Source organism: Corvus moneduloides, chromosome 22 (genome assembly GCF_009650955.1).
Source record: "Corvus moneduloides isolate bCorMon1 chromosome 22, bCorMon1.pri, whole genome shotgun sequence".
NCBI lineage: Eukaryota > Metazoa > Chordata > Aves > Passeriformes > Corvidae > Corvus > Corvus moneduloides.
In genome coordinates, this window is record NC_045497.1 from 6,524,466 (window position 1) to 6,552,053 (window position 27,588).

The window sequence follows — 27,588 nt, forward strand, 5'->3', positions numbered from 1 at the left end:
TATTAGCCAGGATACAGGACAGCAGAAGGAGCATCAGGGAGGGCGGATCCAGTGCTGAGAGCTCTGCAGGCCAAAATCCAGGTGGTTCACACCCTTCAGGCTGCACTGAAACCTCCCTGCTCTGCATCTCAAACGTTTTGTGGAGGTGCAGCAATGGGCCCCCCACCCCGAACAAGCTTTGAGGATAAAGCAGCAGAGGTATCAGATGCAGCCATGAACCTGTGGCATCCCTCAGTGTGGCTGGGGCCACCCCCAGTAGCACAGACACAGGATAGCAAGGACAGGCCATCAGGAGTGTCCTATGAGCCAAGCTGGGGAAGGACAGACCGGAGCCACTGTGCAAGGTCCCTCTTTCGTTCCTCAGTGGAGAAGGTCCCTCTTTCACTGCCTTTTCTCACTGTGGGTAAAAGCCACATCTGTGCCAGGAGGAGAGATTGCTCTTCTCCAGAGGCTGGCAGCGGAACTGAGGCACGGAGCCCCTGGCACTGCCTGCCCTGGGTCAGGCTGGGGGATCAGTGAGCACAGAGCACCCCGTCCCCTTGCCACTCTCAGCACCACTGGGGCCTGCCAGCACAGGACACTGAAGTGACACCACAGGAGGTGGCACTGCCTGTGCCCAGAGACACCCAGCACCTGCAGCTCCTGCTGGGACAACATGTCCTTGAGTCAGGCTGTGTCGGCACCCTCTCCCTGGCACCCCAAACCCCCAGTACTCTTTGCATGGATGCATCCCTGGAAGAATCCTCCAGTTGCATCCCTGCTCCCTCCCCACTCTGCCAAGAGAGAGTATCCCTGCATCTTCTGAGGATGCAACCGATTCACAGCCAGCCTCTAACAGCTTTGTGGGATTTAGGGTTTGCTGCCTGAGCCTCATAAAAGTACCACACTTCCAAAATTTAGTTTACAGAGTGACCGAGGCGTTACCTGACATCAGCCTTGACATGGGAAATTAGGCGAAAAGTGCTGTGCACTGAATGCCCCATCCCCCAAATTCTCTACTCGGCATGAAGCAGCCTTTATAAATCAATGTCTGCAGGAGGAAAACACGTGAGGGAGCAGCAAGTTCATCCTCCCCTTGCTGCTGCACTCCTGGTGATCCCTGAACCCCACAAGTGTGATGGGAAGGGATCTCTCCAGGACTGATGCCCCATTCACTGCTCAGGGAGAGACTGTGACCTGTGGGATGTGCTTGAGCACCCAGGGATGCACCCAAATCTCAGGGAGCAATAAAAGGACACTGCTCTTCTCCCATTTCCCGGCACCACACTCAGCCCTCTGCACCCCTCTCCTCTCTTGTGCTTCGAGGACATGGAGCCCCTGGGAGCATCCCACAGGTCCTGCTGCTGCTGTACAAGGGCCTGAGCCAGCCATGGTGGCCAAGCCATGGGAACCCCCAGCACACTGCACTGCTGTCAGTGATGCTGGAGCACAGGGATGCACAGGGAATTTGTGGCAGGAACATGTGTAGCTTGGGCTGAGTGGCCACACTGATGTCCTCAAGACCAGGCAGAGCAGGAGGCTGCACTCAGCTCCCTGTGTGGGCATCACTGGCACCACAGCACGCCCCAAAAACATTGACGAGCCACCAGTGCCAAGGAGAACCCAGAAGCTGCAGTGCCACACACCTCAGATGTGACCCTCTGGTTACCTGTCTCCAGGGCAGGGTGCTGACAAGGTGAGCACAGCCTGGGGCTGCCAATGCTGCCAGGCCTACAGCAGGTGCCTCATGCCATAACAAACCCCAAATGCACAGGGCAGGGCTCCCCAAACCCCATGTGCTTGGTAGGCAGAGAAGGAGGTACCAGCCAGTCCCAGCCCTGCCAGGAGGGTTGATTTAATTAGATGTTGGGGAGAAACTGCTCCCTGTGAGGGTGGGGAGGCCCTGGCACAGGGTGCCCAGAGCAGCTGTGGCTGCCCCTGGATGCCTGGCAGTGTCCAGGGCCAGGCTGGACATTGGGGCTTGGAGCAGCCTGGGACAGTGGAAGGTGTCCCTGCCCATGGCAGGGGGTGCCACTGGATGAGTTTAAGGTCCCTTCCAACCCAAACCATGCTGGGACTCTATGGCTGCACCCCATGGCACTGCAGCAGCCTGAGCAATGGAAAACATGTCCATGGGGTGAAAAACACCTCCTTAATCCACGAGCAGCACCCCTCCCTCCTGCAGGGGATGCAGCACTCCTCCATGTCTCCTGATTTATCCTGCCTGGAGAAGAGGCGCCAGGGCCGGTGGGATGCTCTGGGCTGCTGGCCCCATCCACCCGCTCATGCTGCCCGGGATTTATAGACGGAAAAAAACCCCTTGGCTGAGCCTTTGTTTACTTTGCTCAGAGAAAATAATGAACTCTTAACGTAGTTCTGGTGTCCCTTCCCATGGCAAGGGAGCAGAATGAGATGAGCTTCAATATTCCATCCAATCCAAACCATTCTGGGATTCTGTGATTTAAGAAACTTGGTGAAACCTTAAAGCTGTCCCACTCCAAGCATGGCACACATTACAATATTCCCTGTATCCCAACACGGCAGCGCCCAGCCTCAGCTCCACACACTCACTGTCCCCATGCCGTGATGTCCCCATGCCGGGACTGATCCCAGCAATGCTGTGCAAGGAGCAAAGCCCTGCACTGGGGAGCCTGGGAAAGAAGCCACGGCGTGATGGGAGACGTGGGTGGCACGGGGAGCATCCCTGCAGGAGTCAGCTGTGGTGCCTGTAAGAGCCAGCTGGCTTCCAGCACAGAGCAGCTGGGAGGGTGTCAAACAAGACCATCAGACCTCTGGTGCCTTTCATCCCTGGTAACTTTTCTACCTGCAGATATCACAGATTTGCTCAAGGTCCCTCTTGTGACAAAGCTACCAAAGCAAAATGTTGCATCACAGAGACACTGGTGACAGGAGGGGACACCCAAAGAGCTCTGCCACCTCCAACCAGGTGGGTACTGTGAGGTAGCACCTGGGATGGAGCCGAGTAGGTGGTGCCCAGGAGCAGAGCCCTCCCCAGCATTCCCTACAGGGATGGCACAAGGCTGGCAAATTCCCACTCAGTGCTGAGGGAAGCACTTGCTTTGGCCAGCCCCCCCAAAAGCAAGATGTTTCTGCTCCCTGCAGAGCAGAGAAACATCAGACCCTGGAAAACACCACCCTGAGCACCCCCAAACACACATGAACAGAACAGCTTTACCCCCTTTGTGCTACATGGGAGGGGGCAGGGAAGCTCCAGGCACTGACCCCCCCGTCAGGGGCAGCAGGTCCCAAATCCCTGTGGCCAGGAGCTGTTGGCAGCAGGGCTGGCTGTCCAGGCCAGTGGCAGCCACAAGGACCAGGGAACAAAGGCCAGTTCCCGGCTCCATCGATCCCGAGGTCAGACGGGTGAGGGGGGAACATCTGCTCCGACCCTGCCCAGCTCCGGCCCAAGGATTTCCTCGGGGTTATTCAGGCAAGGGTGAATTTTCAGAAGGAAGCAGCCAATACTGCTGTTAAAATTCCCAGCACGGAAAGCCCCAGCCCCAGTTTGTGCCCATGGGGAGGGACCAGGAGCAGCACAGGGTAAGTGCCAGTGATTCCGTAGTGGCCAAGATCCATGTGGTTGGAAGATGCCAGAAGGATAACCCAGATCAGCAGCTTGTGTCCAGGTATCTCCAGCCTTCCACTTGAAGTGTCCAAGGCCAGGTTGGACAGGGCTTCGAGCAACCTGGGATAGCAGAAGGTGTCCCTGCCCATGGCAGAGGGTGTCACCCAGGCTGCCTGGCCAGAACGTGCCCGGGATAGCTGGAGATGGAGCAGCAATAGCCTGAGGGAAGAGCCCTGAGGTCAAAACCAGTTTATGAGAAATCAGTCACCTTTGATCTACAGATTCGAGCAATAGTGAATCAACTCCACCCCTGGGTGATCTGCTGTACAGTTAATTAGACACGTTATTAAAAATATGCTCCTCTACCAGGCTGAATTAGTCCGGCTTCCAAGCCACAGAGTCCTGCCCTGTCTAATTAAACAGACCTTCCCGATTAACAGTTCTTCCTCCAGGCCGCTACCACCAGACAAGGCAGCAGACACTCCTCAATCTCCTGAGTAAGGCCAAAACCAGGCAGGATTCCACACCTTGAGTCATGACCATTAAACTGGTTTATTTTCATTTTGATTCTCCTTCGGCTTCGGACACCAGAAACAGATCCAGAGGCCCCCAGGGCTGGCCTCGGGATCACAAGGACAGGACATGCAGGTATGTCCTGGCTCACCAATCAAGGACCTGATCAGCTCTTTCACTCCAGGAGTATCCCGTTTCCAAGGTCTTTTCAGAGCCAGAGATTCCCTGGTTGCCCTGGTTATGTCCCACAGCTGTGCACCACCCAGACACAGTGTGCCCATACTCAGACCCACTTCTGTTCCCTGATGTGCCCAATTCCCTCAGGTGTAACCAAACCATCCCCTCCAGCCTTTACTGCTCTCCCAACACTGGCACTTGCTGCAGATGGGAATCTCCCACTTGGAGTATTTTCCTCTGACCAGCCAATTTCAAGCCCCTCCAGTGCACACCTGTAAATCCATCTCTTGCTGGATCACAGTGGGAACCCCTCCTGACTCCTAACACTGCAGAACTGCACATAAGAGGTGTGAACCCCCTGCTTACCTCTGCAACAGCTCTGGGGTGACTCATCTGTTCCCTGGTTTGAAAGCACCAGGTGCTGCCCACGTGCTTTTCTGCAGGCTGATGCCCTGTGTATCCCACATCTCCATGGAATCCCCATCCTTACAGCCAGCCTGAGCTGCAGCTGTATCCTCAGGGCAGCTTTGTGTCCCACAATGATGCAGAACACGTCCTGCTGCTGCCCTGTTCCCCCAAGCCCCACATCTGAACCCTGAGGCTGTGTCAGGGGGGTTTAGGTGGGATATCAGGAAAGGTTCTTCCCCCAGAGGGTGCTGGGCACTGCCCAGGCTCCCCAGGGAATGGGCACGGCCCCGAGGCTGCCAGAGCTCCAGGAGTGTTTGGACACCGCTGCCAGGTACAGGGTGGGATTGTTGGGGTGTCCTGAGCAGGGTCAGGAGTTGGACTCAATGTCCTTGTGGGTCCCTTCCAGCTCAGGAAATTCCCCGATTCCATGGTTTTGTGAACCCTACATCTCCACTGGCAGCGCAGAGAAAGCACAATCCCCCTTGGAGAGCATTTCTGTGAATTTATTTTTCCCCTTGGTTCACATCCCTGTGGGGTTCCAGAGCTCACTGTTCCCAAGCCAGCCGCTCCACCTCGCAGGAGCCAGCCCAGATGCCCAAGAGCCTCGTGGGGACCATGCAGGCTGGACCCACCCTCCCCACCACCCTGGCCCCTGCCAGCTGGGAGCCTCCGCCTCGCTCCAGAGGCTTTTATTAGAAACACACAGTCACCAAAGGCTGCAAGTGGAATCCATTACACAGCATTTAGTACGAATCATTTGTATTTCACAGCCTGCAATCCTTCTGATTTCACAGGGAAACGGCTGTTAAAGACCCTGCTGCAGCCAACGGGGAGGGACCAGGTGGGAGCAGGGATGGGAGGAGCATTCCCAGATCCGGGATGGACCTGCTCCCACACCTGGTCATCATTCACAGTCACATCCTCCACTTTGGAATGTGGGAGGAGGCAGCTGTGCTACCTGCAAATTATCACCCCCATCTGAGTCAGAAGATTTTGGAAGCTGGGATAGGATTGTAAATCACTGCTCCAAGGAAAAAGAATCATGGAATCCCAGAATCATTTGGGTTGGGAGGAACCTCAAAGCTCATCCCATTTCACTCCCTGCCATGGGCAGGGACACCTTCCACTGTCCCAGGCTGCTCCAAGTCCTGTCCAGCCTGGCCTTGGACACTGCCAGGGATCCAGGGGCAGCCACAGCTGCTCTGGGCACCCTGTGCCAGGGCCTCCCCACCCTCACAGGGAAGGATTTCTTCCCAATATCCAACCTAATCCTTCCTTCTGGCAATGGGAAGCCATTCCCCCTTGTCCTATCACTCCACACCCTTGTGAACAGATCCTCTGATGCTTCCCATGTTTAGTGCAGCACCACTCCGGCAAGGAATTCTGGATGTGTGCAGACATTTCCAGTTCGTGCACACAGAAAGGTTGTGAGCCATGCCTTATAGACAAATAAACATGGATTAGCTCCTTTCCCAGGTGCTTCTTTCCCCAGCCTTTGGCGACAGGATCTCTGCGGCAATGGGGATCCACGGCCAAATGGGATCGGCACCATCAGGCAAAGTTATTTGTGTACCACCGATACTTGGGGCAGAATGAGAACCAAAACCACGGTTTAAACCCTGAACATGGCCATTCCCAGAGAGATGCAATTTTGTAAAGAAAAAGCTGGAAGTAATGAAGGGAAAACACAGCCCTCACCCACGCTCAGCTACGTAGAAGGGATCTCATCCCATAAAACAAGAACAGTGACTCATCCCATAAAATGAGAACAGCAAGTCACTCCAGGGTGGACATCTTGACCCACGAGAGACCGTTTTAAAATATAAATCGTGACTTGGGGTGTTCAAGTTGGATATTAACAGATAATTTAGGACACGGCTTCCCCAGGAGGGCTGTCCAGCCCTGAGTCTGGCCACCAGGGACCTGGAGGATCTCCAGCACTGGAGGTTTCCATTGGCTGGCTGTCCCAATCCACAGTCACCTTGATCACTGCTACAGCTGGGACAGGGGGACCTTGGGGACAGGGAGGCAGAGCTGGACATCTGCTCTGATCACAGATGGAGCTGATAAATCTAGAAGGTGAGACACAGCAGGATCCCAAATCCCAGTCACTATGTCGTTCAAACACCCAGTGCTCCCTTTTTCTGGCAAGTGGAACTACAACTGCAGCTCTACATTTTGCCCCCAGGAAGGCTGGCTGGGAACAACATGGCTCCTACCCATCTCCACATTAACCATCTGAGGATGTGGGAGTCCCCACAACCCACTAACAACGCCTCTCCTCGGTCTAACCCAGGGTGTTCATTGAGTATCAGAACTCTTTTGTGGGGGAAAAAATAGCATTGCTTCCTCTTTATTGTGTTTTGGAGCAAAAATCCAGCAGATACATTAAGCCAGCAAGGAAGGAGGAAGGCAGGGGCTCCCTGGACTAACACCAGGCTCAGGCACGCGAGTGGGTCTGTGCCCTGGCATTCCATCCCGAAAATCCAGAGGCTCAGCCACCCTTCAGTGGTGCCAAAAGGACTCTCCCTTCTTAAACAGCAGCAATGCATTGAGACAGCAGGGCTCACACATCCCAAAACGAAGTGACACCTGCAAACATCTGGCAGGTGCCACCTTCACAGGTGACGGCTGGTTTTGCCAGGACAGGGGGTCCTTCTGCAGCAGCCAACCAGGACATGACTCCTGCTGACAAAGGTCACTGCATGTCCTCTCAAATCCACCATCAGTGCTCTTTCCTCAGTCCTAAAACATCCCGTTAGCTCACCTGATACTGTGCCTTACCCGAGGCTGAGGAAGTCCTGGACTCCCCTCTCCATTTCAGCAGGAAATCCGGGCAGGGCTCCTGAGGAGGAGGATGGTGAGAGCCAGGAGAGGTGAGTGCAGGGTGACCAGCATGCCTGGCCCGAGCTGCCACAGCAGACTGCGCTGTCACCTCCCCACGCCACATCTCCTCCAGCTCCCTGCAAAGGATGGGATCCACCCACGCCATCACTGGCACATCAACCCATCAGAGCTGGGACTGCTCTACAGGCCTGGAGCACAAGTCCTGTGAGCAGCAGCTGAGGGAACTGGGAAAGGGGCTCAGCCTGGAGCAAAGGAGGCTCAGGGGGGACCTTGTGGCTCTGCACAAGTCTCTGACAGGAGGGGGCAGCCGGGGGGGGTCGGGCTCTGCTGGCAGGGAACAGGGACAGGAGGAGAGGGAATGGCCTCAGGCTGGGCCAGGGGAGGCTCAGGGTGGATATTGGGAAAATTTCTTTATGGATTTTTATGTGTGATCACACATTGGCACGGGCTGCCCAGGGCAGCGGTAGAGTCACCAGCCCTGGAAGTGTTCAAAAACCACATGGATGTGGCACTGGAGGACATGGGTTAGTGGTGAGCATGGCAGAGCTGGGTTAGGGACTGAGTTTGATGATCTGGAGGGTTTTCCCAACCTCAGTGATTCTGTGATTCTATGAATCGGGAAGTTCAGCAGAAGAGGATGCTGGAGAAGACCCCTCAGTTCACATTGTTTCAGCTGAGCCCCCACTGCACCAACATAAATCATAAACATGCTCAGGACATGGCTGTCATGACGGGCAGTGACACACGTGATGGAAAGCCAACACAGCGCCCGGGACCCAGCTCTCACCACCAGGTCTCTGCCTCTCCCCCGCCTGGAGACACTGTCAATATCTGTCACTGCTGCGCTGTATCACACCCTGCCAGCCGTGAGGACAGGCTCATTACATAATTTTAATGCACAAAGTGCATTAAAGACCCCGAGGTCTCAAATTTTGGACCTTGTAATGACACAGAATGAGGGCTGAATCACTGGACTGGAAGCATGGAGTTGCCCCAGCACTGATGACCACAGCGTGTGTGGGCCAAAGGGAAAGCGGGCCAAACCTGAAATGGCTTTGCCTGTTGATCCAAACGTATAGATTTCCAAAATCTCATCAAATTTACAATCAGAGTCAACCAGGAAACAGGAGCAAAAAGTACAAATGGAAACCAGAGGGGTTTGGGACTAGATCTTTAAGGTCCCTTCCAAGCCAAACCATTCTATGATTCTGTAAGAAAAGTTTAAACTATTATATATATATAAAGGCAATCTAGGAAAACAACAGCTTCAACCAAAACCAGCCTCGGAGGAACAAAGTGTTCGTGACAACCACACACACAAAGGCAATGCACGAGAAATGGAAGGAGAATAAGCACAATCCATATTTTATCCTGACTGGCAGGAAGTGAATAAAAGAAACCTCTGGAAAAGCCACGTCTGAAGACAAGGAAAAGTTATGATGATGTTCTTTTCAGCACATAGAAAAAATGCTAAGTAAAAATGTTAAAATTCATAGAAACATAGAGAAAAGCACTGAGACAGCCCAGGGCTGGAGGTGCTGCCGCTGATTCGAGCCCTGCTTCAGTCCTGCTCCACTCCCAGGGTGATTAACAGGGTTCTTTTACTCTACACACAGTCAGAGCTTCCCTCACTGCAGTTCCTGGTGTGTGAAGGGTGGCCGTGGTCAGCCAGTTTGTGTCTTTATTAGGAAAGTGGGATGTTATTCCACAGCCCTCCAGAGGACAGGGCTGCTTCCTCCCCCGAGTAACCAGGATTCCTTAGCTCATACATAACTAACGAGCCAGGGAACGTCTGGCTGTAATTCCTTAAAAATCACACACGTTTGCAAGCATTTAGCAAATAACTGAGACTGGAACGGATGCGATGGGGCCGCATGGTGCCCAAACAAACTCGGCTGTTTTCTCCACAGACAACGGCCTTGTGGAGGTGGGAGAAGCCCCAGGCATCGTTTGTCTTCATTTCTGGCCATTCAGTGATGACACTTCCATAAACAAGCCCATGGAACCATGACCACATCAAATTCCTGTGTGACACCTCCACGACAGACGTGAAAAATCAAATTCTGGGACAAGCCACTATCAAACTGGGAGAAAACCACAAGAAAACTTCACAGCCTGGGTCTTGTACTGGTCAAGGTTTGCAGGAGTAACTAACTGGGCAGTGGAATAAACCTGGGTAGCTCTTTCCAGCACTGTTCCCAGAGAGTATCACCATTCCCTCTGTCCCCTCTCCTGTCTGAGTGACCACCACAATGGACGGAGCTCAATGGACCTAATGAACTCAATAGACATTTTCTGGACATTTTACAGGGATGGCCCACAGACTAAGGGATCATAGAATGACCAAGACTGGAAAAGGCCTTCAAGACCATCGACTCCAACCACTACCCCAGTACTGCCAAGTCCACCACTAACCCATGTCCCCAAGTGCCACACGCACACGCCTTCGAGCACTTCCAGGGACGGTGACTCCACCAGGGAATGCTACCTGTGTATTATATCTGTGTGGGGAAGAGCTGCCAGCTGGGGTTAAACCACGACAAAAGGGAGAGGAAGAACTAAGAAAATCCAACACATTTCGCAGTGACAGACCCAACAGACTCCAAGGATTAACAAGCAAGAGCCCATGAGGGGACGCCTGGAGAAGAACAAAGCTGGGAAGTCCTTGAAGGCGCTAATGCAGAGCATCTCAGAGCAGAAGGATCACGTCTAGTGGATGCACCAGGATTACAACGTGAGGGAATGGCAGGCACTCAAGGTCTCGCTCGGTTTGAAATCACTTCTGGGGAAATAATGGAAAAGCTGATGTAATTCCAATCATAAAGAATTAAAGAACGGGAGTATAATTAGCACTAGTCAACATACTTCTACAAGAAACAGGTCTTGTCAAACAAATCTGATTTCATTCTTCACTGAGATTACAAGTCTGATTGGTGAGAGGAGCCGTGTACAAGGCAGGGGAGTGTCTGAGTGCTGGAACCAGGAGATATGAGGGCAGCCTGGGCAACACAGCCACTGTGCCAGCCACTGCCTGCACACCAGATCACCAAAAAACATGCTAAAAAAGGGGTTAAGAACTGATTAGGTGGCAGGTTCCAAGCAATAGCTCCCAGTGCTGGACCTCGGTGGGCTCCACAGGAACCAGCCCCGGGTTCATTTCTGCCTTAGCACGATGGAGAGGGATGAAGGAAACCACTGCTGAGGTGGGTAATGCCCTTGCAGCCTTGCAGAGCATTCTCAGGTGAAGCATATGGGATTCACCTCCCTTGGCGTTCGCTGTATGAAAAAATAATGCTCCCACTTTAATGCAGTTGTTAATTTTCTCCAGATAGTAACGACAGAGAGAAAAGGGCCTCTGAGGACAGGCTGATGATCGAGACCAGCCAGCCAGGCAGGTGGGCTGAATTGCCCTCAGCAGGATACTGAGGGGGAGGTTGCTCCCAGCTTACATTAGAAATCCCACTTTTATGATAATGATTAAATTGTTCAAATCATCTTCAAAGAAAATTTAGGGGGGTAAAAACCTTAAAATAAATTAAACTCAGTTGTGAAAAGCACTGGAAAGACTAGTCTCTTCCAGCGACCACTCCTGGAGCTGGTGTGGCTCAACAGATGTAAGCAGCAGCCAGGAAAAGCTCCAGATGGTCCCAGTGACATGGTGGCACTGATCAGGGACAGCCCCTCATGCCCAGCTCTGGCACCACAGCACAGAGGCTGTCCCCACCCGACAGACGTTCACTGTGCATGAAACAACAGGATGGCTTCAGTCCCTTTCCAAGCAGGCAGGTGTCACCCACAGGACTGCCACCACAGCTGGGACCTCCTGGCAGCTCTTCCTTCCCTACACTGCTGGGAGAGCAGGAGCATAACTACAGTTTTATGGTTTCCAGGAGAGAGATGACTGTCCCAGGCAGGAGCGCCTGCAGTGTCCCACACATCAGCAGCCCCAAGGCATGATCAAGGTGTGCACACCTGCCTCAAGGATGCAGCAACCAGGATAAGGGACACCCTCGGCACCACCAAGGTTTCCCACCTGGGTATCCATCCATCCCCTGTCCCTCTGGCTCCCCAAAGGATGAACAAAACCCAAAGCACCTCAAGAAAGTCCCATGGATGGTGTTAAACTAGGAGCTCTTCCATGGCAGGCATCACACATGAAGGGCATGGTAAAGAAGGTGAAGGTGAAGGTGGGAGCGCACCCATTGCTAGAAAGGGACCACCTGGTCCCCAGACCGAGCTTCAGGTTTTCCAAAATGTTTGGGGAGCTTTAACTCCCGAGCATTACTCAGCTATGGCAGAGACAGGACAGGTCTGAAGTGTGCTGGGAGATGGGAGAGGGAGTCCCAGGTCCTGCTTGCCCCAAGATTAGGGAAAATTCTCAGACACCCCAGCAAGCAGCAAATCCCTATGGAGAAAGCCCTCAGTGATGGGGAGGGAGCAGCTGCTGTTGCCACTGCCCCCTGGGCTTGTCACGGCTGCCTCTCACCCGCTGCCTCCCCAGCCGGATCCTCTGACATCCAACACCGCCTCTGCCAAGCCAGCCCAGTTGGGCTTCCCCACTAAAGCAAGCAGAAAGCTCATTCTTTGGGGGCTGCTTTATATCACTGCCTCCCCCCAAAAAAGGCTTAGTCAAAGCAAATGCCAGACCCATTAAGTGCGAAGGACCTCACAGCCAACACAGGAATGCTGGGGCTTGATGGACTGTTTATAGAGTCTTTTATAGGAAGGATGGGTAACCTAATCCCAACTACAACATTTTTTATGCTGCTCTGTGAGGGTTCAGCTGTGATTAAACTGTTGGCACGGTCCCATGGCACATAAAACCATGGAGACCAGCATGTCTCATCCCCACCAGAGTCCTGCAAATGCAGGCGGCAGAAGTATTCCAAGTATTAAAGGCTGGCAAGCCCCGCTGTGGGGCATCCCTGCTCGCACCTCCACCGACCTCGTGAGCCTGAGACATCAAAATAAAACATCTCTAGTGAATATTTACTCCTGCAGCCCAGAGCAGGGCAAAGGGTAACCACCCCTGCAGGACTTGGTCTGGGTGCAGGAGATGCAACAAAACCACGCACTCAGCAGTGGGCTTCAATGTCCTCCTCTCCCAGAAGCAGCCCCAGGATGAGCATGGAGCCCTCCACCACCCTCCTAAAACACTGGATAAATCCCACAGCAACATTTGCTGCTTGGTTAAAACACTTGATTTTGAGCCAGCCTCACTAAACTGAGATGTTCCAAGTTGTGGATCACCCGCTGTCTCTACCAGGCTGACGCTCTATGGCTGTAGCTAAGACTGCAGTCCCCAGCACGGGCAAAGTCCTCCCTGGGAGAGGACATCCAAACGTTCCAGCAGACACTGACCCAGGAGCCAAGCCCACCTGGGCCAAACCACTCACAGGGTGTGCAAATTTAACTATCTGAGAGGGAAACAAACATTTGGAGGCAGAGAGATTGGAAGGGTGGGAAATCCCAGTCCAGGCTGGGCACAGGGTCACACCAACCCCACGCTGGAGGACAGGCGGGTGCAGCAAAGCCAGGCCTTGCTCCAGACCCTCTTCCTAGATGGAAAGGGGAAAAGACTGGGGGGCTGGGGCAAGGGCAGGGCTGTAACACACTGATGGGGACAGCACAGGGGATGTGCATCCTCGGAGTGGGATCGCTCGGTGTTGGACCAGCAGGGTCTCCCCGGCACCACTGGTGGGTGGGATTTCTTCAGGCAGTGTGAGCATGAAGTTTGTTTCATTTTATTTTTATAGAATTGGAACAGAAGCCAGGTTTGCCTTTTTTTCATTTCTATTTTTTGGCTCTGTTGACTCATCCATCAGTTTGTCTGTACACCCTCATGACACTTCCCTGACACGATGCATCATCTCCCTCATGGCCACCACACGTCCACCCCAGGTGGGCTCTCACCACCCACGTCAGCCCACAGCCCTCTCAAGAGTTCCAGCTCTGGAGCATGCCGAGCGCAACAGCCGACCATTGACGTCAACCCCTTCTTCCACACTGAATAAAAACCACCAGCACCTCAGAACCCCTCACTGAGCATCCCCACCACAGCAGCCAGGAGAGGAGTCTGTTCTCCCCAGGATTTTTCTCTGGGATGGGACTTGGGCAGCAGTTTTATTTTCGTCCCGGGCGAGTGAATGGCACATTCCTGCTGCCAAAGGGAAGGAGACTCCAGAGTGTTTTCAGGTGCATCACCTGAGCCTGTGCACTCACAGGGCTCCTCCTTCAGCACAGACCCTGACATGCCATCAGGCAAACGGGCACCTTGATGGTGACACACAGGGTGGGCACATCCTCACAGCTCCACGACCTGTTGGCATCCCTGGGAGACCTGTGGAGGGCTGAGCCCTTCTCCGCCCCTCTGGCCACCGAGCAGTTCAGGGCTGGTGGATGACACACCCAGGGCTGACCTCACAAATCCCATTTTTCTCCCTTTTCCCTCTGTAGCCCACACACTGAGGACCTCCCAAACACACAGTAAAACGCCAGGTCAGCTTTCCAAGGGCTCAGCACCCACAAGCAGGAGCTCAGGTCATATTTAGGCCACCCAAATTACAGGGCAAGGTTTCTGCTGGAGGGTGACCTGCTTGGCCTCCCCCAGCACAAAACCCCATGGGCAGCCCCTGCCATCCCATCCAAGATGCCACAGGGATGTCTGGGTTCCACTGGTCCCTCCTGTTGGTCCCAAATGTGCTACTCCCAAACCTACCGCAGCCCTTGCCAGTGTCCCCTACACATCCCTTATTTTCCAGTCCAAAATTCAGCTCCCCTCCCTGCAGCCCCACCTTCTCTTACGCAGGGACCAACAGAAACCGGGAGAAGCAAAGCAGCACCGTGGGACCCAGCCAGGAGAGACTGAACTTTAGCCCCAACCCCCCAGATAAGGAAGGATGGGCTCCTGGAACAGCCAGGGATGAAAGGGAACGCCGCAACCGTCGAGTTGGCTCGCTCAGCTTTTGACTTGTGCCCATTTTCCTGCCATGTGCCACCCATGAGCCACGTCCCACCGGACGGGGACAGCCATTTCCTCAGCAGCCCAGAGGGACCAGCCTGGCAAAGCCTCACCTACACGTGTCTGCACCTTCTGCCTGTCACACAAACCATAAACCAGTGGAGCTCAAGAGACCCACCCAGCCACTGCTCAGAGCATCAGCAGCCTCCTGAGTGGTGCAAGGTTTAGCCAAACCTGGGAACAGGGACCAGGCGACACATGGGAGCAGCTGACAGTAAACTCAGCCTTTCCAGAGGATTTGTTTGTGTCGAAAGCTGCTGCTCTGAAGCCCGAACAGGTGTCAGTCACACCAAAATCTCATGGCAGCTATTCAATGTGATGGCATAAGTTTGACATCAGATCAAAAAAAACCCCAAAAGCAATGTGAGCAGCTCCTCTACTCTCTGTTTCACCAACAGCCATGGAAAAGAAAGGTGAGGAGCCAAAAGGAGGAGAAAAGCAGGTGTATGAGGGCTGGTTCTGTGCAGCATCAGCACAGCCACACAAAGCAGGCAGCTCCCCATCACTGGGGATGCTCTGAGCAGCCCCAGGACAAAGCCACATCATGACCCTCACCCAGCTGCCACAGGTGGGCTCAAAGCAGCATCCGCCTACCCCCGGATGGCTCCATCAGCCTTGATCTGGCCTTGTCCCCCCCGCAGACTCACGAGCTTCCTGCTGCCCTGAGCTTTGCACTGAGTGTGACACAGAGCAGAGCCCACGCTGCCTCTTCAACACCTCCCTCCAGCCAGACACCGACCCCTACTAATGCTGCCAACATCCTAATTAGCACCTTCCCTGTGCCCGCCCTGCTCCCGACTGCTCTGCAGCTGTCCAGACGCTCCGAGGTTCGCCAAAGGTGACAGGGGAGGGGGACAAGTCCTGGAGGTGCTGGGCACTCTGTCCCCTCCGGCCCACGGCAGCCCCGCTGCTCTGCTGTGAGACTGCTGCCAAGGGATTTCCACACAGCATCACACACGCCTGAGTTTATCCTTCCTGAGCCTCTGGGACTATCCATCCCCCCTGCAAGGCAGGCAGCAGGAGTGGGGCTTTGTCCGAGTTGCATCGAATCACAGGATGGTTTGGGTTGGAAAGGATTTTAAAGACCATCTCCTTCAAACCCCTGCCATGGCAGGGACACCTTCCACCAGATTAGATTGCTCCAAGCCCTGTCCAGCCTGCCCTTGAACACTTCCAGGGAGTGGACAGGGCACGGACAGGGCAGATCCAGGCTCTGCCTGGGGAACGCATTTGCCTATCCATGCATTTGCAGCTATTTCCCTGGCTGGAAACTATCCCTGGTGGGGCTGCTCTGCCTGCCTGATCCAACCCCTCAGTGCCCCATGCCGGCAGCCAGCTCGGGGGAGCTGACGCCTCTATCCCACCTCCCAGCACGCTCCAGCACTGGGTGATCAATACCCTGCCACCAGCCATTCCCCGTGTCCAGGCACCAGCTGCTCTCTGCTCCCCAGGCAGTGAAAATACAACACCCCCAGCTGCCTTTCCCTCCCAGAGCAATGCCCAGAGAGCCACAGGCCTGCTCCCATTTACCACGAAGGTGCCACAATGTGCATACAAAGGCTGGAGGCACAGAACCAGTGCTCAGACACCTGCAAGGGCACTCTGCAAGCAGCCTTGGAGGTGTTGGGATCCTGCAGGAGAGATCCCTTGGAAGAGATCCACAGGAAATGCTTTCCCAAGGCTGGCATGCTGCAGTTAACTCCTGGCAGCCTGGCCAGCCCCCATCCCTGCAGGCTCTATCCAGCCTGGACACCTTGTTTCACTCCATCCATGCTGCCCCCAGGTCACGCATTTCTCCTGCTTGCTTTGTCCCCTGATACCAGACAGGCTTAAAAGTAAAACAAGGCCAAGATTTATGAAGTGAGGCTCACCGTAAAGGTTTCCGAGTCGCAGTTGTGGAGCCTGGAAACAGGATTACAAGCAAAGCAAATCATGAAACGCGATCGTAACCTCGGCACGGCGAGACGTGACCCTCACGTGCTCCAGCCCAGCTCACTCCCAGCATGTGGTGTGCACTGCCTGGGGGCTGCCTGGCCAGCACAAACCTCCTTGTGATGGCCCAGGGCTTCCTTGACCTCCCCTCCATGGCACCCAGCTCACTGGGGTGGCACAGTCCTGATCCTCAGCAGACTTTTTGCCACACCTCGCCTCAAACCAGCTGCACAGGCACTTGTCAGAGCAGAGCGCTCCCAGATCTCCTTCAAGACCACAAACATGTGCTTTGGACACATCCTCATAATTCCATGGTGACTTTATTGCAGCCTTCCAGTGCCTAAAGGGGCTCCAAGAGAGCTGAAGAAGGACTTTGGTCAAGGGATGGAGTGACAGGACAATGAGGAATGGCTTCCCACTGACAGAGGGCAGGGACAGACTGAATATTAGGAGGAAATTCCTCTCTGAGAGGATGGTGGGGCCCTGGCACAGGCTGCCCAGAGAAGCTGTGGCTAGTCCATCCCTGAAAGTGTCCAAGGCCAGGTTGGACAGGGCTTGGAGAGAACTGGTCTAGAGGAAGGTGTCCCTGCCCATGGCAGGGGTGGAACTGGATGAGCTTTAAGGTCCCTTCCAACCCAAAGCAGTCAATGATTCTATGATTCTAGGACCAAGCCCCGATCCTGAGGCATCGCTCCCACCCAAAAACCTCCTGCTGGCTGTACAAAGGCAGAGCTTGTGAGAAAGATGGATCTCATGAAGCCAAACTCATCCAGGGACAATGACCTGCAAGTGATGGGAGCCAATAGCAGGGAATGATGATGCCAGCTCCATCCAGGAGCACCTGCCACGGCCACCAGCATGTGCCTGGAAGGAGTGGAGAGCAGCAGAAGCAGGCAGATATGGGTCCTGGTAGGACACACACACACCTGTCTCGGGTGAAACCAACCACACACCTGGAGGCACCTGAGCAGCCCATTCCTGCCTGGTCTGTCCTCAGACACACCCTGTCCCACCCTCCAGCCTCAGCAAGCAGCCCAAAGACTGTGGGTTCAGTGGCCACTTTGCAGGAACTAGTGGCCTCCTGGGAGGCTCAAAGAGCAGGAACTCTTCTGGACACCAAGGAGCATCCATGGACTGACTCCCTGTTCCCTGCTTCAAGGCAGAGTGCTCCGATCAGTCCTCCCTTGCCCCGAGAGACTCCAGGATAGGCAGAACCTGCATGGTCTCGCCACTGTGCTTCTCACCCACAGCCTGTGCACCAGGACTGCACAGGATGGAGACTCCTTCTCTCTCCTGTATCCCTCTGCTGAACTTTTTCAGGCTCACAGAGGGTCCCGACAGGAGATCTGGAGTGTCCAGCCTCTTCTCTGACCTTCCTCACCCTCCCTGGTTGCCCTCTCCTCTGCCTCTCAGCAGAGCAGTGCTGCAGGAGCCTCCCAGCACAGATCCCTCCAAGCCATGCAACCAGAGCTCACCAGACTCCAGCAGGGCTCCACACACTTTGGGGACACATTTAGGGAGCTGGGATGACACCTTCCATGGAGCAGGACTCACCTCAGCCTGCTTCTGGACAGACAGAGCCCAGCTGGGCATGGCCAGGGAGCTGCCCAGCCTGTGCATCACCAGGGACACAGCTTGTCCTTCAGCCTGCTGTGGGCTGGGTATCCCCATGTCCCCAAAGCCTGGGTGGGAGTGGAGGAGATCCCAGGCCTCTTGCCTGCCCCTCCTCTCCCAGGCTGGGGGCTTGGAGCCAGCCGCAGGCTACCCAGGAGCCCAGCAGCCGAGCCCATTGTTCCCTTTGTCTGGCCCTGGGAGCACCAGCCCGCAGCTTGAGGCGTCCCCTCTGCCCAGGGAGGTTCACACGCTCAGCCACCTTCGCCACCCCCAACCCACTCAGCTGTCGGGCGAGGGGCCAAGCACATCCCTGTACCCAGCCACCAGCCCCCCCAGGTGAACCCAGGGCTCAGGGAAGCTCCCCTCCTCCCCAGTTCCAACCAGATGCTCTTGGCCTCTGAAACTCCGAGGAGGGTGAAGGCAAGCACCAGCAGGCATTTTCCAAGGGACCTTCCCCTTGCCTGGCCATCCGGCCAAAACCAAGAGCCTGTGGAAGGCTAAAGGTGTCCCCAGACACAGAGGGTTCACCTTCATGGTTCACCAGGGCCATGAGCACCCAGAGCGATGTGGAGCTCCCCAGCACTTTGCCTTGGAAGCTGCAGATGACCTTGAAAGCCAAACTGGGAGCCGGGGGCCAGCAGGACCTCGCCGAGCCTGGGCACTCAGTGTGGGAGCTCACAGAAGGCGCCTTTCCCTGTTCCCTTCCAAATACCACATCTGCCACGGGAGGCTGAGCCAAAGGGATTCCCGGTTTCCATCCCACCTCCAGCAGTGCGCCAGGATGCTCAGGAAGCACACCAGAACTAAGGGTACCTGAGGCCCCTGGTACCCAGGATTGGGGAGGGCTGGGCTACACCCTGCCCTGCCTCCACCCTCCATCGCTCCTGGTGTGAAACCTTCTGCTTGAGAACTCCAGAGCGAGGGAAAAAATAGAAAATAAAGGATCATCACCCTTTCATCAGCCTCTTCTTTACACCTCCCACAGTCCAATGCACCTCTGTGCCCCCTCCCTCCCCAAGCTGCATCTTTCCCGGAGCCCCCCTCCCCTGTACTTCTCCTGTACAAGCATCTTCACTCCCATTCCCAGTCTCTCCCGGTTCGGAGCTGATGCTTTCAAAGAGCCATCCACAATGACTTTAAGATCTCTTTCTCAAAATGCTAATAAGTAATTTAAAGACTGCCACTGTGCATGCATGGGTTTAGGGTAATTTTTTCCATGTGAATCCCTTTTCATTCATCCCTGACTACATTTAATCTGCCACTTTATAGCCCGGCTATCCAGTGTCATGAGAGCCTTTTGCAATATTTTCAAGACAACTGTTGTTTTTATCATCCTGAATAATTTTGTATAATCTGCAAACACTCTTCGCCTTCCCATTCCCACCCCTCTCTACTTTATGAATACATCACCTAGCACAAGCCTCACACTGACCCCGTCCAGTGGGAAAACTGACTCTTTGTTTCCCCTTCTTTAAGCAGATTTTAATCCATAAGAGAGCCCTTCCTCTAAAATTACTGCTCTGGAGTCTCCTGGATCACCCAGGGAGATCTTCTTAAAGGATGCTCGTCCCATTTACTCTGGCTCAAATATTCATTTTATTGACTTATTGTAAAATACGGGTTCTCCTGTCATCGCTTCAGGGCAGTCTCCCAGCCCTGCCCTGGGAAGCAAAGCTCCTTGGCAGGAGTCCCTTTGGCCAGTTGGGGTTACACTGAAGTCATCCCCCTCCTCCTCCAGGGCTCCGTCCTGCACATTTAACTTCCCAATACTCATTTGCTGAGGGGATACTTGGGGGGATAAACAATTTCTTCTCCCAAGTTATTTTTCAAACTCCTCTCAACCTGCCTTATATGGCTTCACATTCACCAGACCACAGTTTCTGATTTTTTTATTTTCTCCTTTTAGATACCACTTCCACTTTGTGAAGAACATCTTTTTACCTCCAATGACCTCCTTCAATTTGCCATTTAATCAAGTTTGGTTGGGTTTTGTTTTTTTTTTTTTTTAGAAAATTCATGTTAAATGGCTGCATGAATTTATTCCGAGCTTTAATTTAATTTCCTACATCGTGGGCGAGTATTTTCCTATTTTAGCTTTTCCCTTTGGCCAGCTCCTTCATTTTGCTTTACTCACAGACCATTACTATGTGGTGTTTTTACGTGCTGGTCGCTTTATGGATGCCATGGTCTGACTCTGAGAGAGGTAAGGCGGAAAGAACATCATTTATTGGATCAACTGATAAAGCTGCACCAACTTTTGAAGCTCCCCAGCCCCTCCTCATGCCCAGTGGGGACTGAATCTGCTCCCATGGAGGCAGGTCTGATGTCTTGTGTGTGGTGCTCTGGTCTAAATCCAGAGGAAGCTCCTGTGGGCTCTACAAAGAACCACAACCGTTCCTAGCCACTAAAACTGTCATTTCTGAATGTGACATTTAGGGAGGCACAGACCAGCCCCAATTACAGTTGTGTCTTCTGCCCTCGTGGCCTGCTCCATCTTCCTTTAATGCTCAGCAATTGGTGCCACATGTCCTGTCAGACCTGACGCTGCTCCCTTCATCCTAAGCAAGGAAATTCAGGGAGGGGCAAACAGCGTGGTGTGATCCTCACTTAGTCCTTCCCCTCATCCTGATTATCTCAGGGGGCTGGCATGCCCTGCACAGGCACCCCTGTGTCTGTACCCTGTCACAACTTGCCATCCATCCAGCACGTTCCTGAAACATCTGACATTGATATAAAGATATTAACTATATACCCCTGCAAATCTCCAGGCCCCTCTCCTTCCTCACACCCTCCCTCCGGCTGTCACCTGGACTCCAAGGAGTCCCTGCCCACCTCCAGCATTCCCAGTGATCCCCCATGCTCCCTGCATCCCTGGGTACCAGGCTGGGCAGAGCCCCTCCTGAACCCTGCCGCGCTGCCTCTCCCTCCCGTCCAGCCCACGCTGCACGTCAGCCCCTTATCACAGGAGGCCCCATCCTTACCCTTATCTAACGGCTGAACTTTTGCCTCTGAGGATCTCCCCGCTCCCCCCATCCCAACGAGATCCAACTGGCAGCTGTACTTCGCCCTGGTCTCTCTGTAAACCAGACCCAGGTTTGGGAGGGATTGCAAACCAGGGCAGGAGCTGACGGGGCTCTTCCTCAGTAAAAATGGGATTTTGGCAGGACGGGAACCCCGCTCCTGCTCCCAGCCAGAGACACCCTCAGCACTATCCCAGCAGGGCCGGTGTGTGGGGAGCAGGCGCGTTTTGGAGCAGGAGTGGAGGGTCAGGCTCTTGTTCATCCCTCGCTCAGGCCTCGGGAGCTGTCACAGCCTCCAGTATTTACCCAGCTCCTCGGGCAGTTTCGTGGTGCCCACCCCTCTTTCCAGCAGCTCAGGTATGTGCACACAAAGGGCTCTGACTAGTGCAGGCAGGTCCTTAGCCCGTCTCCAAGGGAATCGCTGCTCCCTCCCTGGGGACAGCCCCAAACCTCTCGGCAGCATCCGCAAGGCACAGCCACGTCCCCTTCGCACCCTCTGTGGGGTGACCCCAGGAGCTGGGGGACATCAGTGGCCACACCAACCCTGAACCCTTGTCCCCTACAGCCCTGTCCCCTACAGCATCTCCTTCCTATGCTTTTGTCACCCAGAGAAGCTGGAAAGTCAGCAGGGATTGAGAGGACTGCTGCTCCTGTCTGGAAAAGCCACAGAACAGAGCAGCAAGGGCAGCGGCATGGATGTTTAAATGAGGCACCAATTTATTTGGCTTCCAAAAGGAGCTTTCCCTTTTTCCTGCCCCTGTAATGCAAAGGGCAGGTGGGTGCAAGGAATGTGCCTTGTCAAAAATTAACCCAGGAAATGGAGGGGAGGGGAAAGCAGCAGGAGGGAGATGGGTGGCACGGGGCCAGGCCAAAACCACAGTCTCTGCTCTGCTCCTCAGCTCCACTTGTCCCACAACATTTGCTCCCCTCCCGGTCTCAGGAGAGTGTTCGCAGATCTCGAGTTCAAGCACACAGGAGGGATCAGCTCTTGACAGATCCTGTGTTTTTCCCTGGACCTGCTGCTCTGCTGCATCCCTCCACAGCATGCTAGGCTTGCTGGGAGGCTCCTGCAGCTCCCTTGGTCTTGGCACACCTGGAACATCCACCTCCATGGAGCACCAAGATCACACCCTGGTGTGACCATAACCCTGAAGGGATGGCTCAAGACTTCCTCCACGGAGGCCACAAAGATGGATACAAAAAGGCCCAAACCAACCCTGTGTCCCTGGCATCTCCCTGCACCCCTGGAGGCCTGGAGGAGGCTGTGGGGGTGCTCAGTGTGGTACAGGAGAAGGGACTATGTTTTAACACTGCAATATGTTATAGCACAAATGAAATTAAATATACTGCATATTACAGAATCACAGAATACCCCAAGTTGGAAGGGACCCACAGGAATCATCCAGTTGAAATCCTGGCCCTGCATAGGACCCCCCAACAATCCCACCATGTGTCTGAGAGTGCAATAAATATTATGTACATTATAATTATTAACTATTAGCTACACAGAAGCACCGAAGTCCTGTCTCCAGTTTGCTTGGAGGATGGGCAGGGATGTCCGTATCCAGCACCTCAGCCACAGCACGCCCTGGGAATACCCACCCCAGGAGTGGGTACAGCCCTCGTGCCCCAGCATCCCTCTCCAAGCCCAAGGCTGGGCTCAGGATTAGGACTGCCCAGCACAGTTGATGCTCAGAATCGAGTCCCCTCACCCATGGTCCTGCTTCCCAGCAAAACTCATGCCGGGCGATTCTCCGGTGCCCACTGGAGCCCATCACTGCCTCCGTGCTGCTGGCTCCGTGCTGCCCACACCCTCACTGATAGCAGGGCCATCTCGTGTCTCCTTTCACATTTTTGGCACAGGGCTGGCTCTCCTCCAGCCCTTGGGAAGCTTGCCAGCACCGCAAGATTTGTGAAAAGTTAACTCCACCGGGGTGAAGAGCACCATCGGGTTGCTTTTCCCTCCTCACACGTGAGTTAGCCAGGCTGTTGATTTTAAAATACCTCTGTGTCCTTCCCAGCTCCCCCCAAAATACCTCGGGAGCGTCAGTCCTGCGATCGGCGCGCAGCCTACGCAGCAGGAATACAAAGCGGGGCCGTTAGCGATAGCGGCGTTACCAACCAGTGTGGGATCCAGACCCTTCCAGGACTCCTTTGTTCTTGACTTTCTGGTTTGGGTTTTTGTTTTTTTTTTTTTGAAAAACACACAAAAAACTTTCCTTTGAGAAGCCTGAACTTTCTCAGCTGCAGACACGTTACCTTCCAACCGCCTTCACAACTATAGGCAATTCCTAACCTCTGCTTTATGTACGTTGTCATCCACCTCCCTGTTTTCCATATTGATTTATGTTTTACGTTCTTTTCACATTTCCTTTTAACAGAGCCGGTTTTAACCAAACAGCCTTCCCGCCCGAGCCCGAGCCATGCATTCTGCTGGCCAGTGAGCAATCAACTTCCAATTTTCATGCACACTCCTGTTTATATTTCCTTCCCTATCGGCTTTGTTTCTAATTAAGGTTTGTTAAATGCAAGTGAATATATAGCGCGCAGAGAAATATAAAGCATGTAGATAAATAAACACCCCACACACAGCCGCACTGACTAAGGCTGCGCTTTCAACCACGGATCCCAAAGCACTTTGTCATGTTCATTAACAAAACCTCGCGGCTCCCTTGGGAAAGACGCTTGGATTATTTTACGCCTTGTAATTAGGAAAACTGAGGCACAGAGGAGACAAGTGAAATTAGCAGCAGTACAGAAACGCTCTGTGGCAGAGCCAAAAACAGGACTCAAGAGGCAGGATCCTCCAGAATTTTGGGTTTTCCCTGAACAAGCCTTTCTGCCCCCATTTTGGCCCTGGGAATATGCTGGAGCTGGTGATGGAGGGCATCACCACCGTGGAGGTTCCCTGCAGCCACGGGAACACGGTGGGTCCAGCCGCCACCTCCACGGCCAGCAGCTACTGTCTGTCCACACCGAAGGGATCCAGAGCATTCTGAGGTGCAAGTGGACACCACATCCAAGCACTTCGGGAGCGGAGGGAAGAGGCAGCTCCAGAAAGGAAGGAGGAGAGGCACGCCCAGGGAGCTGCATCCCACACGCTTTCACCTTGCCAGCTCTCTAGAAGCCTTTTCCTGAGAGGCTGGACATGGGAGCTGGCTGCCCACACCAACACTGAGAGTGACCATCACAGCCCCACAACGCGCGCACACACACACAGGGCAAGAGGCAACAGCAAGGATATGGGGGGACCACACCGAACCTAAACCAACACGGTCAGCCCTGGCTGGGAATGGCCGCTGGAAGCCCACTGACCATCTCCCTGGGAGCCTCCCCATCCGTGGAGGAGCACACCTCAGAGAGATCATCTCAGGTGGGTGAAACACCCCACCAGCATTGGCCAGCCCCTTATTCCCAAATATACTCCCCATCCCTTGGCACACATGCATCCAGTGCCCGCTGCTCCTGCCATGACGGTGGAAAAGTCACTCACGTTCCAAGAACATGCACAGGAGCCCCGGGAGCTGGCCACTGACCCACAGCACTGCCCGGCAGCACCTCTCAGGCAGCAGGAGGAGCAGGCTGGGGTGGAGGTGTCACCCTGTCCCTGCCCAAGGCACCCGGCAGGCCACACTTGGCAGCGTTCGCTCGTCATGGCCAAGTGCGTGTGGGCCCCACTGGCCAAGCCCAGACCCCGCTGGAAGTGTCAAGGCCACCAGCGGATGGGGCCAGACATCCTGCATGGACACGTATGCTCTCACAAACACGCTCATCACCCCAACCCTCCCCCCCATAATTAAAACCATGCTGGGCTCATTTGAATAGCAGAGCTGGCGAGCACTCTCCGCTGCAACGTAAATAGTCCTATTTATGCCAAGCTCCCATATTGTAAATATCACGATGTATAGCTGGCCAACCCATGAGTCATCTCTCAAAACTCCAACTTAATAAATGGTGCCTCATCCATGTTCCAGACAAACACCGTCCAAGTGGCTCCCACCGCCCAGCACACACAGGGCCAGCAGTGGCCACCCAGCCTGCCCACCAGCCCAGTGGAGCCGGAGGGACAGTGGAGCCACCCAGCCGCTCAGACACGATTCTTCCACAATGGACAGGCATCCCTGGACCACGCCGCTCCAGGACGCGCCGGTTTTTGGCCTGACACCTGGCCCTCGCCCCTGCCCAACCCAGTTCTCCGGCACTTCCCAGGGTGTCCATGCAGCGGGCGGGTGGGAGCAGGCAGGAACGGCTGGGATGGTTGGGGAGCGCGACAACGAGTCTCCCCTTGCCCAGACCCCACCGTGGGGCTCCCACCCAGCGCCGTCCCCGCACACCCAGCCCTGGAGCTCCCCACCTGCCGCCTCGCTCTGCTTTGTCTGAGCACCGGGGACCTCGGCGGGGAGCTCGGCTCCTCCTGGGGACGCCGGGAACGCCACGGCGGCAACGGGGAGCCGGCCACCAGCTCCAGAACGCCGGTAAGGCCTGGTAGAGGGGCACCCCAAAGACTCTCCCGAGAGCAGCGGCGGGCACGGGGCGGTGAATCCCGGGCATCCCTGGGGGACCGTCCGCCGTACCCAGGGATGCCCACCTTGGCGGAGGGATGGCGGAGAGAAGGGCGGCCAGCGATCGGGAGGGTCTGGGGGCGTGGGGGGGGGCACACACGACACACCGGGCTCCGGCGGCGACACCTCCAGCTGGGGCAGCACTTCCCCAAACTTCGCCTCCCCTCCGAAGGGCGTGCGGCGGGGAGGGGGGCAGGGGGCAAAGTGCCACCCCCCAAAAAGCGGGGAAAACCCGGAGGGGGGCTCGCCCTACCCGCAGGGCCCCCGCTCCCCCCTTACCTTCCACGGCGGCGAGCAGGGGCAGGAGGGCGAGGGGCAGGCAGCAGAGCCACAGCGGCCCCATGGTGCGCGCCGGGCCGGGCATCAGAGGCGGCGCGGCCGGCGCTCCATGGAGGCGGCGGAGCGGCGGAGCGCAGAGCCCAGAGCCCCTCGCTGGGGCCGCCGCCGGCGCGGGCACGGCCGCGGGCACGGAGCGCTCCGCCGGCCCCGCCGCCGCGGCCGGGCCGAGCCACCGCCGCCGCCGCGCGGGGGACGCCCCGCGCCGCCCGCCCCGCCCCGCCCCGGGGCCGCGCTTCCCGCGGGGGCGGAGGGGGCGGCGAGGGGGGGGCCGGCGGCGGGCGGGGGGCGGCGGGGGCCGGCGGCGGGCGGGGGGCGGCGGGCAGCGAGCGGGCGGCGGCTCCCCCCGGCCCGCCGATGGTTTCTCCCGGAGCTGTCGATCATCCAGAGAAAGCCGTGATTTCAACCCAAATCCGCCTCGCCGGGGCTCGCTGCGCCGCCGGCACCGGCGAGGGGGCGGAGGGGCGGGGGGTTCCCGGGGGGATGCCCCCGCCGCCGCCCTTCGCACCGCCCGCGGCCACGGGCCGGGCATCCCTCCCTCGGGGCTAAGCCCCCGCCGCTGCCCACCGGAGCCGGGGGGCCGGGGCGGTGAGCAGATTCCCGTCCGGAGAAGGGGACGCATACAGCAGCACAAAAAAAAAGAAACAAAAATCCAAGGAGTTGGTAAATCCGAGGCTTGCTGTGGGCAGCCCTGAGCCGCCACACCCTTCTCCTCCCCCATCCCCCTGGAGCCAGCCCCGGGAAGGGAGAACAGGAATCTCCCCACTTCCCACGTGGAGCAGTTGTGAGTTGGTCACAAGCCCCATTGACACTGCTGGGGTCAAGCAGGACCTTCCCAGAAGGTGCAAGGTGAGACCCAGCTCCAATTCTGCATCAAAGCATGCAACAGCCCCGACTTCCCTGGTGCCTGGGAACCACATCTGCCCTGTGGGCACCTCATGATCCACACCCTCTTCAGGACATAGTGGGGAGATTGGGACCAGATGGTCTTTAAGGTCCCTTCCAACCCAAACCAGTCAGTGAATCTATGACTTGTGACTGCTACCGGGACTCTTTGCCCCAGGACGTCCCTCTGCCACCACCCTGACATCTCCTCCTCACCCCTCTAGCATCCACATTGTACCCAGCAGTACCCTCTGCTCACCCCCCATAGCTGTGTCCCAATTTCTGCTGGCTGGGCAGAAGGTTCAGGTGCATCCTGCAGGAAGCACTTGTGTCCTGGAAGATCTTCCTAGGGAGGTCATACCCTGCGCATGGATCTCTACACAAGTTGTTCCAGGTTCATAGGCCAGGAGCTGAAGACCCACTGGACTTTGAGGATGGATTCCTGTCCCTCAACTCACCATGGAAAGGCATGGAAAAACCAGTCTAGGCTCCACTGTGCTCATCCTTATCCCTTTGTTGCATCAGCAGCTTGAGCACCTTGGGTTCCCTGCCTTGACCCACCACAGGAAACAATTCCACAGGAGTGGTTAGAGGAGGTCACAGCTCTGTGATGGTGTTGGCCGTGTGCATGAGCCAGTTCAGTGTGGCCAGCCGCAGGCTCTGATCTGCTTTGGGAGTTCCTGTCACTGCAGATGTTGCTGGTCATCC

The 27,588-nt window shown here is 55.5% G+C and overlaps 1 protein-coding gene across 4 annotated transcripts in view; it reads right to left on the bottom strand.

Annotated features, from left to right (window-relative positions):
• The window catches only part of EPHB2 (EPH receptor B2), a 131,534-nt gene extending 105,421 nt beyond the window's left edge, over positions 1–26,113 (bottom strand). For 3 of the 4 annotated variants that reach the window (XM_032131467.1, XM_032131465.1, XM_032131464.1), the window contains exon 1: positions 25,939–26,113. In XM_032131467.1, the coding sequence (XP_031987358.1) occupies positions 25,939–26,023 (85 nt within the window). In that variant the 5' untranslated portion in view covers positions 26,024–26,113. The remainder of the gene's footprint in view (positions 1–25,938) is intronic. The other variant, XM_032131466.1, reaches the window with a different exon arrangement.
• Between the last annotated feature and the right edge of the window lie 1,475 nt (positions 26,114–27,588).